General features: G+C 52.9%; 1 protein-coding gene across 1 annotated transcript in view; it reads left to right on the forward strand.

Annotated features, from left to right (window-relative positions):
- PPARD (peroxisome proliferator activated receptor delta) overlaps positions 1-15706 on the forward strand; it is a 71375-nt gene that overhangs the window by 43768 nt on the left and 11901 nt on the right. The window contains exon 2 of the mRNA XM_006759021.2: positions 13339-13565. Coding sequence (XP_006759084.1) covers positions 13436-13565 — 130 coding nt within the window. The 5' untranslated portion in view covers positions 13339-13435. The remainder of the gene's footprint in view (positions 1-13338; positions 13566-15706) is intronic.

A 15706-nucleotide genomic window follows, 5' to 3' on the forward strand; every position in this document is an offset into this window, starting at 1 on the left:
TAAACAGATGGCGCCTAGATGACACTTTGGCCTCTCAGTGACGTAGGAAAAAAGATAGGAGATAGGCTTTTTGGATTTAAAGTATTGCCATTCCGACACTTCCGCTTCATCTTGGCTATTGAGGTTCTAGAGGCAACACATTAAGAGGGAGTGATAGCCGAAACCGGTTTGGCTCAGTGGATAGAGTGTCGGCCTGCGGACTGAAAGGTCCCAGGTTCGATTCCGGTCAAGGGCATGTACCTGGGTTGCGGGCACATCCCCAGTGGGAAATGTGCAGGAGGCGGCTGATCGGATTTTTCTCTCTCATCGATGTTTCTGACTCTCTATCTCTCTCCCTTTCTCTCTGTGAAAAATCAATAAATATATATATTTAAATAAAAAAAGAGGAAGTGATAGACTGAGGGAGAGGAGGGGTCGGGAAGCTGTCCAATGACACATGCTGCAGTAACAGAGGTTTCACCTGGGGGCAGTGGCTTTGGGAGGAAGGTGGTGCAGGCTGAGCCTGGGTGCCCAGAGGTCAGGGAGGACGGGACTAGGAAGGGTCCACCCTCCAGGATACGGACACTTTGTAGCATTAGGGGTTCAGGAGTGGAAGCGAGAGGCCGTAGTGTGGCGCTCCTCCACCCTGAAGGCAGACGGCTCCTGGCTCTGCATCCAGGCTCCAGCGGCCATGCAGCTACTTCCTCTTCCTTGCTCTGGTTTTGTCCTCTGTAAATGGAGGCAATACTAGTACCTGCTTCACAGTCCTCACTTGTGATGGCTACGTAAGGAGCTTACAGTCATGCCTGGCACACAGAAACGCTGTGTGCTGTTTGGTTCAAGCAGAGTTGGAGTAGGCCCCACGTAAAAAGAGTCATGGGAGCCTCTGGTGTGTGTGTGGCTGTGACCTGCTTCCCCAGTCTGCTCTAGACCTGCCACCACCTCTGCGGGGCTAGGAGCCTGCATTTCCCCCTTCCTACCCCTTAGTCTGTATATAAAATAAAGCCACTTCCTGATTTTATTTTTTTCTCTGAACCCTTTTTTCTCTAATGAACATATTTTACTTGTAAGGTCATTTCTGGATGACCCAGCTCTGCTTGGCCTTGAACCTTTGAGGCCTCCAGCAGAGGCCATTTCCTCCTCTTCCTCAGGACTCGGCCTCCCTCCTCCCTTCCCCTGTTTGTGTAGGCTTTGTCCCGCAGTCACAGTCATGCAGGTGCTGGTCTTATCTTCCTCCCTGACTGGAGTGTAAACATTAAAGGCTCTCCAGGATTAGCTGCCAACCCCCCACCCCTGCCCTGCAGAGCCACGTCCTCTGAGTGACCGGGCCCCTCCTGAGCACTGCTCTTGGGGTCTGCTCAGTAAGCAACTGCAGAGTCCAAGGGGGGCAGAAGCAGCCAGCACCCCCCCAGGGGGAAAGGAGGCCAAGACAATGAGCTACCTCCCCGGGTCCCCTGGCAGGCGGCAGGGGCGCCACTGCCTGGACTCCTGTGCCCCCTGCTCACGGCTCTGCCTGTTAACTGTCATCCCGATGAGCCCCTTGTCTGACCGGGATGGGCTGAGAGCAGCTGGGCGCCCTGGACAACTGAAACCTGAGGACAGGTGATCCCTGTGGGGCAGGTCCATGAATGGAAATCTTTTTCCAGTTATAAAAATTTTTCATTTGTCCAGCAAATTTACTGTCTGCCAGTTGTCCTCTGTCTTGAGGATCAGTATGAATCTAACATGAAAATCTCTGCCTGGTGGGGTTTATATCCTTTTGGGGAGACACAAATAGTAAACAAATTAGTTTTAAAAATACATATACATGTATACACACACATATACACACGTATGTTTTATACATGTGTGCATATACATATGTATACATGCAGGCGTGCATACTATTCCAGATGGTGGTAAGAGCTGCAGAGAAAACGGAAGCAGAGAAGGGAAATGGAAGTGCCCGAGAGAGGGCTGGGTTGACTTTAAATCCTGTGGTCAGGTTGACTGTCATGTTTAAGCAAAACCCTGAGGAGGTGAGGCAGCCAGCCATGTAAATAGGGAGGGCATTGTCCTCAGGAGGAAACAATTGCAAAGCCCCTGAGGCAAATGCGCCTGCCTTGTTCAAGACCAGCCTGGCCGAGCATGCCAGGAGGGGAGAGGGAAGGCCTGGCAGGCGACTGTAAAGGTGGGCAGGAAGCTCCTGGAGGGATGTGATCACAGAAGGGGCAGAACCTGACTTGAAAGGATCACTCTGACTGTGGTGGGGAGGGGTGAAGCCAGCTAGGAGGCTGTTGCAATAATACAGGCAAGAGATGATGTTGGCTTGGCTGGTTTTGTTCAGAGGTTAGAATGTCGGCCTGAGCACCAAAGGACTGTGGGTGTAAATCCTACTGAAGGGCATGTCATGTACCTGGGTTGCAGGTTCAATCCTTGGCCCCGGTTGGGGTATGTGCAGGAGGCAGCCAATCAATGTGTCTCTTTCTCATCGATGTTTTTTTTCTCTCTCTCTCTCCTTTCCACTCTGTAAAAATCAATGGAAAAAACATCCTTGGGTGAGGATTAACAACAACAAGAGAGAGCGAGCCCAGCCGGTTTGGCTAAGTAGTTAGAGTGTCAGCCTTCAGACTGCCAGCTGCTTTCATTCACTCATTCAGCAAATATTGTTAAGCACCTACCACCATGTGCCAGGCCACAATTGTCAAGAAACCAGCACAAGTTAGTACCCAGACTAATGATTGATTGGAAAGCGTGGGTTGTGGGTTCAGTTCCGTCAGGGGCACGTACCTTGGTTGCAGGCTCGATCCCCAACCCCGGTTGGGAGGCAGCCAAGATGTGTCTCTCTCACATCGATGGTTTTCTCTCTGTGTCTCTCCCCTCCCTTCCACTCTCTCTAAAAATCAATGGGAAAATATTCTTGGGTGAAAATTAAAAAAGAACAATAAAAATAGGAGGAGAGAGAGAGAGAGAGAGAGAGAGAGAGGATGTTGGCTTGGACCAGGGTCATAGCAGTGAAAGTGATGAGCAGTGATTCGAATCTGGGTATTTATTAAAGGCAGAGCCAACAGGATTTGTTGGCACCAACATTTTGGCCTGACTAACTGGAAACTTGGAATTGACATTTACTGAGATGGGAATGATGTTGGCGGGGGCGCAAGGGCAAGGGCTCGGTTTGGATGTGTTAGACTTGAGATACTATTGGGCATCCATGTGGAGATATCAGAGAATCTGCGCTGGGGAAACAGATAGGAGCCATCAGTATACTGAAGGTATCAAAAGCCACAGATGAGCATAAGGTCATGCAGGGAGCAGTGTAGGTTAAAGGAGACCCTAAGAGGTCAGGAAGAAATTGCTCACTGGCTCCAGCAAAAAGATTGCTCAGGAGCAGTCAGGGAGCTCAGAGGAAAACCTGGAGCCAGTGGAGGAGAAGGCGTAACGGAGGAAGGACCCCGCAGTGCACCACAGGCTCTGACAGGTCGAGTGAGATGGAGATGATACATGTTCAGCACAGAAAGTTAAGACACACAGGGACATAGAAACAGTGACTCACCTACTGCCCTATTCGTACATGGAAACTTCCATTCTTTTTCTAGTCATTTTTATAGGATTTTTGCTATATAATTGAATTCTGCTATTTTCCACTAACATTACTAAATATTCCATGAAAACATGAGTTTCATGGCTGAATAATACTCCATTTTCTGGGGGTGCCCTCATATATTTAACCATCCCTCTACTGTTGGACATTGAGATATTTCTGTTATTTTTCATTACTATAAAATTTTCATATTTATAAAAATTGATTTCATTTTTAAAAGTAACACTGCATCGAACAGCCTGGTCCAGTTTCCTATGAGGGGAATTACAAGATTACAGGCATGAGCACTTTCAGGGGAAGCTTAGACTTAGGAGCCACAGATTCTCCTGGGCCGAACTGGCTGATCCTGGCTTCGCTGAGGGCTCTTCTGGCCCCTCTGCCCTTGGGGAGGCTCAGAAGTCACTCAGCCCTGCTCACCCCTCTGCCTTCCACCTCCTACTGTGTGTCCCGTCATTCCCTCTCCCCAGGCCGCCGCCTGTCAGTGCGTTGCCCTTTCTTTGCCACCAGCCTCCATCGCCCGGCAGGAGGCGTTGGTCAGAGCCGCCTCAGAGGGCAGTGTGGGTGCTCAGCGCACTCAGTCTTGTCTGCCTTCCTCTCCCTGAGATTAGAGAGATTATTTGTGAGCACTGAGGGAAAAGGGTGTGAGTAGCGAGTCTGGTCCATCGTCCCTAGAGATGTGTGTCAGAAGTCTGAGGGGCTTGGATGGAGTTGCCAGGCCTAGGGATTGGCTGTTCGAGTCAGTTGGCCTCTTGCCAACCTGCCAGGTGCCACTTGTGCTCCCACATAGGAGTGTGTCCAGCTGGGAGTCACCAAGATCAGAACAGCACTGGGAGGCTGAGCCAGGGGGTCAGCAGGCAGGGCCCATGGAGCTCTTCTGCCCTGCCCTGCCCTGCGCTTCACTCAGTGGGGCACAGGTGGGCACCAGGGGAGCATGCGGCTCTGGGTGAGGCTCTCCTGCCTGGCTCCTCAGCCTGGCTCTCCCCAGGAACTGAAGAGGCAGGTGTCTGGGTACCGGGGGTGGCCTTTCCCTCCCGCCAGTGCCCCGCCTCCCGCTAGCTTTGCAACCCGGCTCAGAGGCCAGCTGAACGATCTCCAGTCCGCCCTCCACGGCGGCCGGAGGAATTCTTTTCAAATGCAGCTCTGAACCTGTCCATCGTCTTCATAACCCTCCTAGGCTCTCTGCTGCTCTTCGGATAAACCCATATCCTTCACTTGCCCTTTGAGGCCCGAGGATTGCCAGCCTTCACTAGACCAGCCTCCCTGCCTTCCTGGCACGCCAGCCACACAGCCCCTGCTCCCACCCCTCCGAGGGTCCATGCCCTCTTCCCTTTGAGGGGCCTTTCCCATCTGTTTTCCCGTTGCCCCGTCACCCCACTCACCTGCCTCTGGGTCAAAGGCCACATCTCAGGAACACCTTCCTGAGTACCCGTCCTGGAGGGGCGCGCTCCGAGAGTGCCCTGCGCTCGGCGCTGTCCACGGCCTGGCCGCCCTTCCTAGTTGTGTATTTGTGTTGGTTTCTTGACTAATGTGGCCTGGCACATGGTGGTAGGTGCTTAACAAATATTTGCTGAATGAGTGAATGAAAGCAGCTGGCAGGGACCGGAGGAAGAGTGGAGGGGCATCGGTGGCAACAGCAGCCACAGCACCTGAGGCCCTGGGATGAGAAGGGTCTGGAAGGGGCCCTGGTGTGGCCCCTGGTGCTGTCACAGCTGCCCTCCCTGCACAGCCTCTTGGAGCAGCGAGGGGTCCTCAGCTCCCGAAAGCGCCCAGGCTAGGACCTGGGCAGGCCTTTTACCTCCTCTATGTCTTTCAGCAAATTCCTCAGTTTTCTTTGTTCAAAACACTTTATAAACATTTCTCCCTTTCCCCCCAGTGATGAAAGTATCTCATGCTCATTGTGAAGAATTTGGAGAACACAGAAAAATGTAATTAAGAAAATAAGAATCCCGCTCAGAAAAAAGAACCATGCTGAGGCTGTGTTTCTTGTGAAAGCTGTAGGTTTTCAGCCTCTCCTCAGTCTTCAGTGGCACAGGCAGAGGCGGCCGGGGCGGGGACTTGCTGGCTAGAGTCTCACCTGCTCGGGCTGCGGGCACCCTTGGGGGCTCCTTGCCGGTCCCCAGTGACAGCCTTTTTCCCACTGGATCTCTCCCGGCACATTCTCAGGAGCTCCCTGAGGCCAGCTGTTCCTTTTATTTTAGTTTAACTCCACTCCACGGCCCACGGGCCTTAGGGCCTGACTCTTGGTGGCATTGGAAGAACCCCAGAGGTGAGGGGCAGGGTGGCTCCCGGGTGTCTTTTCTCTGGTTCTAGCACTCTGAACAAAACCAGCCCCAGGCCACGCCTAGGGTCGAGCTGCTGGGGTGGATCCATTCCAGCCAGAAAGCCACACAGCCCCTTGTGTGCCCTGAGGGGAGCGGGGTGCCCGGATTGGCAGATGGGGGAGAGAGCACCCTGGAGTTGCTCTTCAGGGAAACCAGGGCATTGGGTCAGTACCCAAACTGGAAAGCTTGGGAGAAAATGAACCAGGCCCATTCTCTCATGGCCTCCCTTACGGCTGGTCCTGAGACGCGGGGCTAGGGCTGCTGACCCTTGTCCCGCTATGGGGTGTGTGGTGGGGAGATGGGGAGAGGAAATACAGCAACTGGATCAACTGTACTGTGGGGTGTGTTGGGGGGAGAAGTGGAGGAGGGTTTGGACTCATCTCTCTGAACAGTGAAACCTGGGCTGGAGTAGGGAGCTCCTGTCAGTTTCCTGTTCCCACAGCGGGCTATGAGGAAGGAGGTGGGAGATTGTGTGTTTATGTCCCTGGAGTTGCAGTAGGCTAGTCCAGTGCTGGACCTGGCTACCACTTGCCCCACACAGTCCCTAGAATGAGCCAACAGTGACAGTAACAGCAGCAGCCACAGTCCCTCTTTATTGGACACCTATTGTGTGCCAGCACTAGTGAGCAGTTGTGTGTGGCTGTTTAATCCTTAGGACAGCTGCTCAGGTTAGGTGGTATTCCAGTTTTAGGACTGAGAAATTCGGAGGGGTTGGTGTCTTCACCTGAACTCGGGGAGGGGGGGCAGGGGGGGCAGAGGCAGGGTTTGAACCCAGGCCTCACGCAGAAGTCAGTGAAATTAACTTCTGTGAATTATTGCATCTCAAAGGCAGTAATACATGAGAATCAGCACAGTGGCAAATGCTGTGCGGAGAACAGTGTGACAGTGGTTATGCTTTTAGTCTGTATATTCATTCAACAAGTGTGTGTTGAACACCCACTAAATGCCGAGCACCGTGCCAGGTGCTGGGGCCTACCTTGGAAAGACAGAGGGCACTGCCTGGGAGACTGATAACGTGGTGAGCCCAGACCAGTGAACAGACTGGCAGTTTGGTACAGTAATTGCAGAGCTGGAGGACCTGGGCCAGGGTTGCAGCAAGAAGGAACAGAAGGGAGCCGGTCAGGGAGAGCTTCCTGGAGGAGGAAGTGCAGGTGGACCTGACGGAGAAGGCCTGGCTGGCAGAGGGGCAGCATTCCAGGCTGAGCCCCGTGTTCAGGGAGTGATATAGGCACATGGGCACGTGGGCTGGGCTGGAGAAGGAGCAGGACCAGCGCCTGTGCTGTCTTCAGCGCACAGCGGTTGTCTTCTGGCAGGGAGTGTCCAAGGGCTTTGATCGGGGTGTTCCTGACAGAAATAGCAACTGGCGGCTAGACAGAGGTTTCAGGGGTGAGGGCTCCAGAGTGACTCTAAGAGCAGCTCCCAGACCTCTGGGCCCCAGCTACCCAGCACCACGACTGAGTACAGCACAGTGATTGGGACTCGAGCCAACCTGCCTGGGCTCAAGTCCTGCTCCTTCCGTTAATGTGTGACCTGAGCCAGTTACCTGCCCTCTGTTCACGGTCTCCTCATCTGTTGAATGGGGATAGGAATAGTACCTGCCTCGGGGTCGTTGTGAGGATGAGATGTGTCTGTACACATGGACCTGGTGTGTAGTAAGCCCTGGAGAGTGGAAGGACCATGGTGGTGGAGGGGGGAGCCCGAGGCTCTGTGGCTGTGTCTCCTGGTGAGGGGGCCGCACACTCACTGAGCCCACTCAGAAGGACAGCCTGCCAGTGCGGGCGTCAGGAAGGCTCTGTTTCCTGAGGACGACTGTACTTGGGAAGAGGAAGGCTCTAGGCTCTAGGCCCTAGACCAGACCTCTCTAGAGCTCTGGATCACTTGGGGTAAGCTCCTAACCTTATCTCCCAATGGGAACTGAATGGAGTTATGCCCCCTCCCCCGCTTAGCTCCCCAAAGGCCTGAGTTTCTTCTTGGGACAAAGGGTCTTGGAATGGGAACACTGGGGCCACATGTGTGCTGCAGGGGTGTGTGTGTGTGTGTGTGTGTGTGTGTGTGTGTGTGTGCACGCACCAGGGTCAGAGCAGTCCAGGCATTTGTTTGGCAAAAATTCTTTTGCTAGATACTACTTTTTGTCTCCAAGGGGCAGCAGAGCAGGCCTCCTCACTCCGGCTGCAGCCCTTATCCTGTCTGAGGTCAGCACCAACCTCTTAAGGCAGTGATGGCAAACCTTTTGAGCTCGGCGTGTCAGCATTTTGAAACACCCTAACTTAACTGTGGTGCCGTGTCACATATAGAAATTTTTTATATTTGCAACCATAGTAAAACAAAGACATATTTTTGATATTTACTTTATATATAAAAGTTAAACCTAGTGCTGGGTGTGCTATTTTTAGTGCCAGGCCTGAAGAGGGAAGAGGAGAATAGGATTCACTGCAAGGACAGTGGTCACTGGCAGCTACCTGGGAAAATCCAGCCTGTGGGCCTTGGCGCAGGCGGGAGGGGTGTCAAAGTAGCTCCTGGCCAGACAGGCTGAGAACAGTGGTGGGTGTGGGGCAGCCGTGGTGCTGGTGGCTGGCTTCTGGCAACATGCAGGGATGGGCGCAGTACTGTGGATGGGCGCAGTACTGTGGTTGCGTCTAAATAGAAACAGCCTGAGGGATGTGTGTGGGTTCTGGAGCAACTAGACTGCGGCTCCCCTCCCCCTTCAGCTGGTGTCCTGAAGAGGTCACAGCCAGAGAGACGCTCCAGGCTGGAATCAGGAACCCTGGCCCTGAATCCAAAACTCCAGCCATGACCCAGAACCACATCTGATCCCAAGAGGCCACCATGTGCACCCCAGACTCTGAGAACAGTAGCCCTGAGCATGGGGACCTAACCAGCCAGCTAGTGGGGAAGCAGAAGCTGAGGCTCGGGTATCGGGCACCCAGCTCGCCAAGGCCTAGCCAGGCTGCCACTCCATTATGTCCGAAACCCCATAGTCGTCGACGTCATCCTCTGGTGTGTTGCAGGGACACCCTGTCAGGCTCTGCGGGCCTGGGTGTTTTCACTTCCCTCATGTGCCCAGGCGAGCACACAAGGCTCTCCTTATGGGGCTTGGAGGACTGAGCAGGGCCTGTTGAAAGTGTACCCAGCAGGTGCCTCCCCCGCCCTCCAGGATTCAGGCATGACAGTGAACTCTGTTCCCATCTCCCAAGGTCACTCAGAGGGCATGAGGCAATGTGTGAGAAAATGCTTTGTCAAGTGTCTATACAAGGCAGTGTTGCAGTTTTTGCTCCTCTGTTTCTGCCTGCTAAGGGGAACCCCCAAATCTTCATGTCCCCCACTCACTGGTTCTCATCACCACTGGTGTGCATTTCCCCCGGTGTCAGTGCCACCACTGACCTCATGGCTCATAGACGTCACATTGTCTGACCCTCTGTCACTGAGCTGCTCATCCTCTGATGCTACTCAGACCTCCTGCAGCCCTTCAGCCATGGGCCTCCTCCCTCACCTGCCCCTGCCCTTCTACCTCCAGACGTAGAGAGTTCAGTACATTCCTCGCAGTCACAGTCTGCCCTCGGTGATCGCCACGGTCCTTGGCCAGTGTTGTCAGCAGCCCCTCCCCACAGTCCCACTCTCCTTAGCTAAGGGTCCTCCTGTCCTGCTCCCGGAGGACTGTTCAGCTGTGTGCAGCGCCATGGAAACAGGCCTCCAATGTGTCCACTTAACTAGTGGTCTGAGGTGGGCGTTCAGGGCTAGTTCTGCGGAGCAGTGGCCAGGCTTCTGCGGGCGTCACCCGCTTCCCCCAGCAGGGACGTCTTACGTAAGCATCCTACCCCGTCCAGACTACGCCGTTCACTCAGCTCCGCGGGACTGTCTGGACTCCCCGTTTTTCCACCACTGTCCTTTCTGTGTCAGCACCCAGTCCACCATCCATTGTGGCAATGGTTATTCTGTCTCCGTAGTCCTGTCTATGAGACTTTCTCAGGGAGAAAGCTAGCGTTCCACACGACTTCTACATTTCCCCTTCCGCCGTAATAGTTTGGAAGTTATATGTTCCTATGTATGGTATCTTGTTACCTTTGAAAATTTTCCTTGTGTATTTGACTTCCATTGCCAGTCCATGACGTCATTGTTCTTTGTGGCTGCATAGAACTACATGTTTGCATGTCATGATTTGTTTCATAAGTCCTTGTTAATGGACTTCGAGGTGGTTCCCCACCTCCTACTAGTCAAATAGTACTGTAATGAGTAACCTTGTACTAAAACATTGTGTTGTTTTGCTCAAGTGGAGGTACAGCTTATGTTACAAGCTGCAAGTGGTGTCTCTGGGTCAAAGGGAAGGTGTGCTTGTAATTTGGATAGATGTAGCCAAATCAGCTTCTGTAGAGGTTGTGCCAGTTTACCTTTCCACCAGGGATGTGTGACATTATATTTCCCATGTGCCTAGCAACAATGTGTTAGCATTTGTTTTAATCTGATCTTAAAAAGTGTATTTCAGTGTTGTTTTAATTTGCATTTCTCTTTTTATTAATAATGATGAGTATCTTTTCACATATTTAAGAGCCAAAGGTATACCTTTTCTGTATGCATTTTTAAAATAGGTTTTGATTGATATATTTTTTTTTAAGAGAGGACGGGAGAGGGAGAGAATGAGATAGAAACATCAATGAGATAGAAACATCGATCAGCTGCCTTCTGCATGTCCCCTACTGGAGATTGAGCTCAAAACCCAGACATGTGCCCTGACCAGGAATCGAACCAGCTACCTCTTGGTGCATGGGACAATGCTCAGCCAACTGAGCCACACCTGCTGGGCTCTGTACACATTTTTTATATCCTCGGCCCATTTTATTATTGGATTGCTGGTCTTTTGCTTATTAATTTGCAGGAACTATTTAGGGAAATTCGCCCTTTATCTAATGAGAGCTGCATATCTTTTTCTCAGTTTATTATCTGTTTCTTTCTTACGCTTTTTTTTTTACCATGTAGAAAGTTTATATTTTTTGTAATCAGATATACTAATCTTTACCCATACTCTTTTAACCCATAGTCTTATGGATTTTGTGTCATTCGTAGGTCTTCCCTGCATCTCTAGACTATTGGTATAGTGTCTGTTTGTTTTCACTTTAAAAATCATTGATTTGTTTGGGCCTTGTCTTGGTATAAGGTGTAAGGTAGGGATCACTACATACCATTTATTGAAGGATCCACCTTTCCCCTTTGAAGTGCTGTCTTTATAACATACTAAAGTTCCATATGTGTTTGCATCTATTTATAGACTTTTGTATTCTCTTTATTGATTGTCTCTTCAGGTGCCAGTACCGCCGTGTTTCAGTTATTGTAGCTTTCCTTTAAATCTTTTTATTCTTTTCCAGCTCATTCCCTACATGTGTGCCAGAGTGCCTCTCCTCCCCCCAGCCCTTTGCTTTCTTCAAGTCCCATCTTCTATTCTGTGAGGCCATTCTGCGTGAACTTTACCCCACCCCCCACCCCATACACACACACGTACACACACTGCTATGATGCTTCTTCATATTTTCCTCATCCTGGGCCCTTGAATCATTCCCCTCCCATCAGTCATCCTGCCCTGGCTTCCCCCTTGGATCTTCCTGTCTTTCGCCGCAGACCTCTCCTCTGTCCACAGCTTATTTGAGTTTCCTTTATTCTGAAAAACCTCTCCCCAGCTTTGCTCCTATCTCAGTCTAGTGTGTATACATTTCTTTCCCTGACACAGTCACCAAAAATTACCCTCCCCCCACTGTCCCAGCTTCCTCGCTAGCACTGATTCTTCAGAGCCCGGAGTCCATCCCAACCGCTTGGCTGACACTTGCTTCACGAGGTCGTTGATGACCTCACAGTCACTGCATCCAGTGGTATCAGTTATCGCCCTACAGCCCTGTAGCATTGGAGCCGGTTGACCCCTTCCCCCTGAAAACAGCCCTTCCCTTGGCTCTGAGACGCAGGCTGTCCCCAGTCCGTCCTGCCTCTGGCCACTGCCCCGTTGTCTGCTCTGGTGCCTCTTCCTGTCCTTCCCTGATATGTCACGGTCTCCCTTGGGGAGCTGAATCCCTCCTGTGGCTGTCACATCAACAAGGATGCCCCCAGCTATAGGTTTCCAACTCCCCAGCTTAGACTCTGGGGCTGATTTCCAAACTGCCTCAGGAGACCAACTGAGGGGTTACTGTGTCAGTCCAAGCGGGAAGATGAAGGCCTGATGGGAAGGAATGGTTACAGTCACCAGGGGAATAAAACAAAAATTCCGATGTCCAAGCTGCTCCCAGACCCATCAAATGAGGATTTCTGGGAGGAGTGCAGACATCCAGATCACCACACTCCCCAGTGACTCCAGTGCAGCCAAGTTTGCAAGCCTGGAGCAGGGTGAGAGAGGGAGGATCTCCGATGGCTTCTGCCTTCCGGCTTTGATAAGTGGGTAGATGGGCGTGTGGGTCACTAAAACGGGGTTACAGAGGAAGGGGGAGTGCGGGGGGAGACGGTGGGTTCTGTTGGGATAGGTTGAGTTTGAGCTGCCTGTGAGACCTCAAGATAAGGGGTTCCACAGATGCTTGAATCTCTCTAGAGCAGGTCTTTTCTGCTCCTGGCCCTTCAGGCCTGTCCTGACGTGGGATGAGGTCCGTCTCACTCCCAGGGTCAGGGCTCTGAAGCACACATGCCTGGCCACACCCCACCTTCCCGGCCACCCCGCCAGGTCCTCTCTCCAGCACCTCACTCCCCAGCCAACAGGACTCCTCGCCGGTCCCCACTGTGCTGCCTCCCACATCTCCCCTGGTCAAAATCCACCCCTCTCAGACCTCTCCCTGCTGTTCCCTGCAGGATGCCCCCCCCCCCCCCCCCCCGAGACAGTATCTTAGTTGCAGAGGGTTAGAACCATCTCCTCCTGGTGGTGTAAACATGGGGGTCACCATCTAGGAACCCGCCGTTTGGGAGATTCCAGGACAGAGCGTGTCTCCCTTGCCTGGTGGCTCTGCTGTCGCTGTGAGCGAGCCTGGCGGGGGGAGCTCACGCCTTTTATCCGCCCTAACACTTCCTTCAGGAAGGTGGCTTTGGAGAGCAGTGATCCTGGGACTGGGTAGTGGTGCGGCAGGGTGGGGCTGGGAGGTGTGATGCACAGCAGGATCTCCAGGGGGACTGAGCATTTGAACAGCTTTCAAGGCTTTCTCGTGTGTCTCCCGAAAACTCCAGGAACTCAAACGGCAGGATGATGCCGAGGAGGCAGGGAAAGGTAGCAGAGAGGTGTGTCACCCCGTCTGGGTGATGGGAACTGCTCTGAGCCCCACAGACCTGCTGCAAGAGCCAATGGGCAAAGGGTGGGAGGGGAAGTAACCTTGATGCGAGGAGTGGAGACCGTGGGAGAGCCCTGCAGGTGAGGTGCCCCTGCTCTGCTGGCCCCCGATGGCCCTGAGCCATGCCCCACTCCCACCGCCCACTCGTCCTCTTCCTGTCTTCCCCTTTGCCCAGGCTGACGGAACTGCCCTGGGGTCCATCTGCGTCCAGACCCAGATGATGCCAGAGCTATGACCGGGCCTGCAGGCGTGGCGCCGAGGGGAAATCAGCCATGGAGCAGCCACCGGAGGAAGCCCCTGAGGTCCGGGAAGAGGAGGAGAAAGAGGAAGTGGCAGAGACACAAGGAGCTGCAGAGCTCAATGGAGAACCAGAGCACCCGCTTCCCTCCAGCAGCTACACAGGTGAGGAGGGCAGGGACAGGAGCTGGCACTCACACACCTCAGGGAGTGCAGAGGAGCGGCCGTAGGGCTGGAGCCGCAGGCCGGGCTCACTCCCTGCTGTGCTGCTCATCTGTGGCAGGACTGTGGGCCGGGCACCGCTTCGTCCTGTACAACAGACAGGATCCCAGGGGGTGGAGGTGGGCTCTGTGAGAGTTACTGTAATTCGCGTGCGTCGTGCATGTTGTCATGGTTGTTCCACCACTACTACTGCAAGAGACCCACCTGATTAACAGCCACACACTAGAAAGATCCCTGTAACTGTGATTGTCATGATCACTCACAACACACAGCTCAGTTGTCTGGTGCTAATTGTACACGCCATCGAGCTGTACCGTAATGCGGAATTAGTGCTGAGCAGTTGGTGTGATTAACTGTAACGAATATTACTTTTGTGCAGCCAGTTTTTAGCTCCTCTTATTTCACTTGTTGGTTCCCTTTACCCACTGTCAGCAGCAGTGCAGACAGTTTTCTCTGGTACCTTGTACTGTCTGTCAGCATCTTCATCATCCCATCATGGTGTTGTGTCCACCTTCAAGGACACCCAGGCCCACTTCTCTCAGCCCCTGGCCAGCGGCCCGAGCGCCATCACAGCCCACTGATCCTTGCTCCCTTCCCTCGGGAAGGGCTGGGGCCAGGATACACTGCCAGGAGGGGACGCGCTGACCTCACTGCTGGTTTCAGCTGCTGGAGCTCCTGCCACAGCTGATGATTCACAGCAGGGAGCAGACCTGTCTCCTAGGGACGGGCTCTGGGTCCCTGTGCCTCCCGGGGAGGAGGAGGTGGGTGGTGTCAGGTAAAAGTTAAAGGGGGGGCCCGGCTGGTGTGGCTCAGTAGCTTGGGTATTGTCCTGTTTACCAGAAGGTTTCCAGTTCCTTTTGTTGTCAGGGCACCTGTTCAGGTTGCTGGCTGGATCCTTAGCAGGAGGCAGTCCATCAATAGGTGCCCGCAACCAAGGTTCATGCCCTTGACCGGAATCGAACCCAGGACCTTTCAGTCCGCAGGTTGACGCTCTATCCACTGAGCCAAACCGGTTTCGGCTCATCATTAATGTTTCTATCTCTCTCTTCCTCTCCCTGAAATCAGTAAAAACATGTTTCACTTTCACATTGATGTTCCTCTCCCCCTCACCCCTCTCTAAAAATCAGTAAGACGAGTTAAGGCTGTTGAGGTAGGACAGGCTCCTGCCTGGGCCTGCACTAAGAGAGCCCGAATCCTTGAGCCACGCTGCTTTCAACCTGCAAAGCAAGTCCTGGGTTTTTCAGAGCTTCCTCCTCAGGGCGAGGTGGGCGCGGTGACGGCATCTGGGGAGTTTCATCAGCGGGATTTAGGGCACAAGGGGGGACGTCTGGGGAAGAATTTGCCCAGCCACCCTGTGCTTGATGGATTCAGTTTATCAATAAATCAGTGAAGTGGAAGTAAAAAGACGTCCTTGCTCAGTAATTGAAACAGGAGAGGATTGTTTAACATAATTACCATATGTTAAAGCCATAATATAGGTAAACTTCCCACACAGTACCAGACAAGCCACGCAGCAGAAAAGTAGAAGTAGGCAGTTCTCGGTAGGACAAATACAAATGGCTAGAAAACACAAAACATTTTTCAGTCTCCCTGATCCAAGAAGGTGTCTTCAGGTGAGATTGGCAGAGAGGACGTGTTAGCCAGAGCGTGAGGACACGGCCCTGTAGCCGCAGGAGTGGAGGGCAGCAGCCAGCACTTTGCATGTGTTTCCTGGGCCCTGCGTCCCCCCCTAGGAGTGTGTCCCCGTAAACACTCGCTCAGTTGCACGGAGATGGCCACACTTGTTTACTGCAGCTCTGTTCCCGAAAGCAAAAATCGGAGAGCGCCCATCTGTGGGGACGGGTTATGTAAACTGTGGAATGCTGGAGTCATTGAAAAGGATAAGGTAGGTCTGAGTGTGCTGACAGGGGAGCACATTCCTGACAGATTGGACATCCCATTGTTTAAAAATCCTTATGTATGCCCTGGCCGGTGTGGCTCAGTTGGTCATCGTCCCGTGCACCAAAAGGTCAAGAGTTCAGTTCCCGGTCAGGGCACATACCTAGGTTTCGGGCTCAATCCCCAGTAGGAGACATGCGGGAGGC

The sequence above is a fragment of the Myotis davidii genome, unplaced genomic scaffold (assembly GCF_000327345.1).
Source record: "Myotis davidii unplaced genomic scaffold, ASM32734v1 scaffold1036, whole genome shotgun sequence".
Lineage (NCBI taxonomy): Eukaryota > Metazoa > Chordata > Mammalia > Chiroptera > Vespertilionidae > Myotis > Myotis davidii.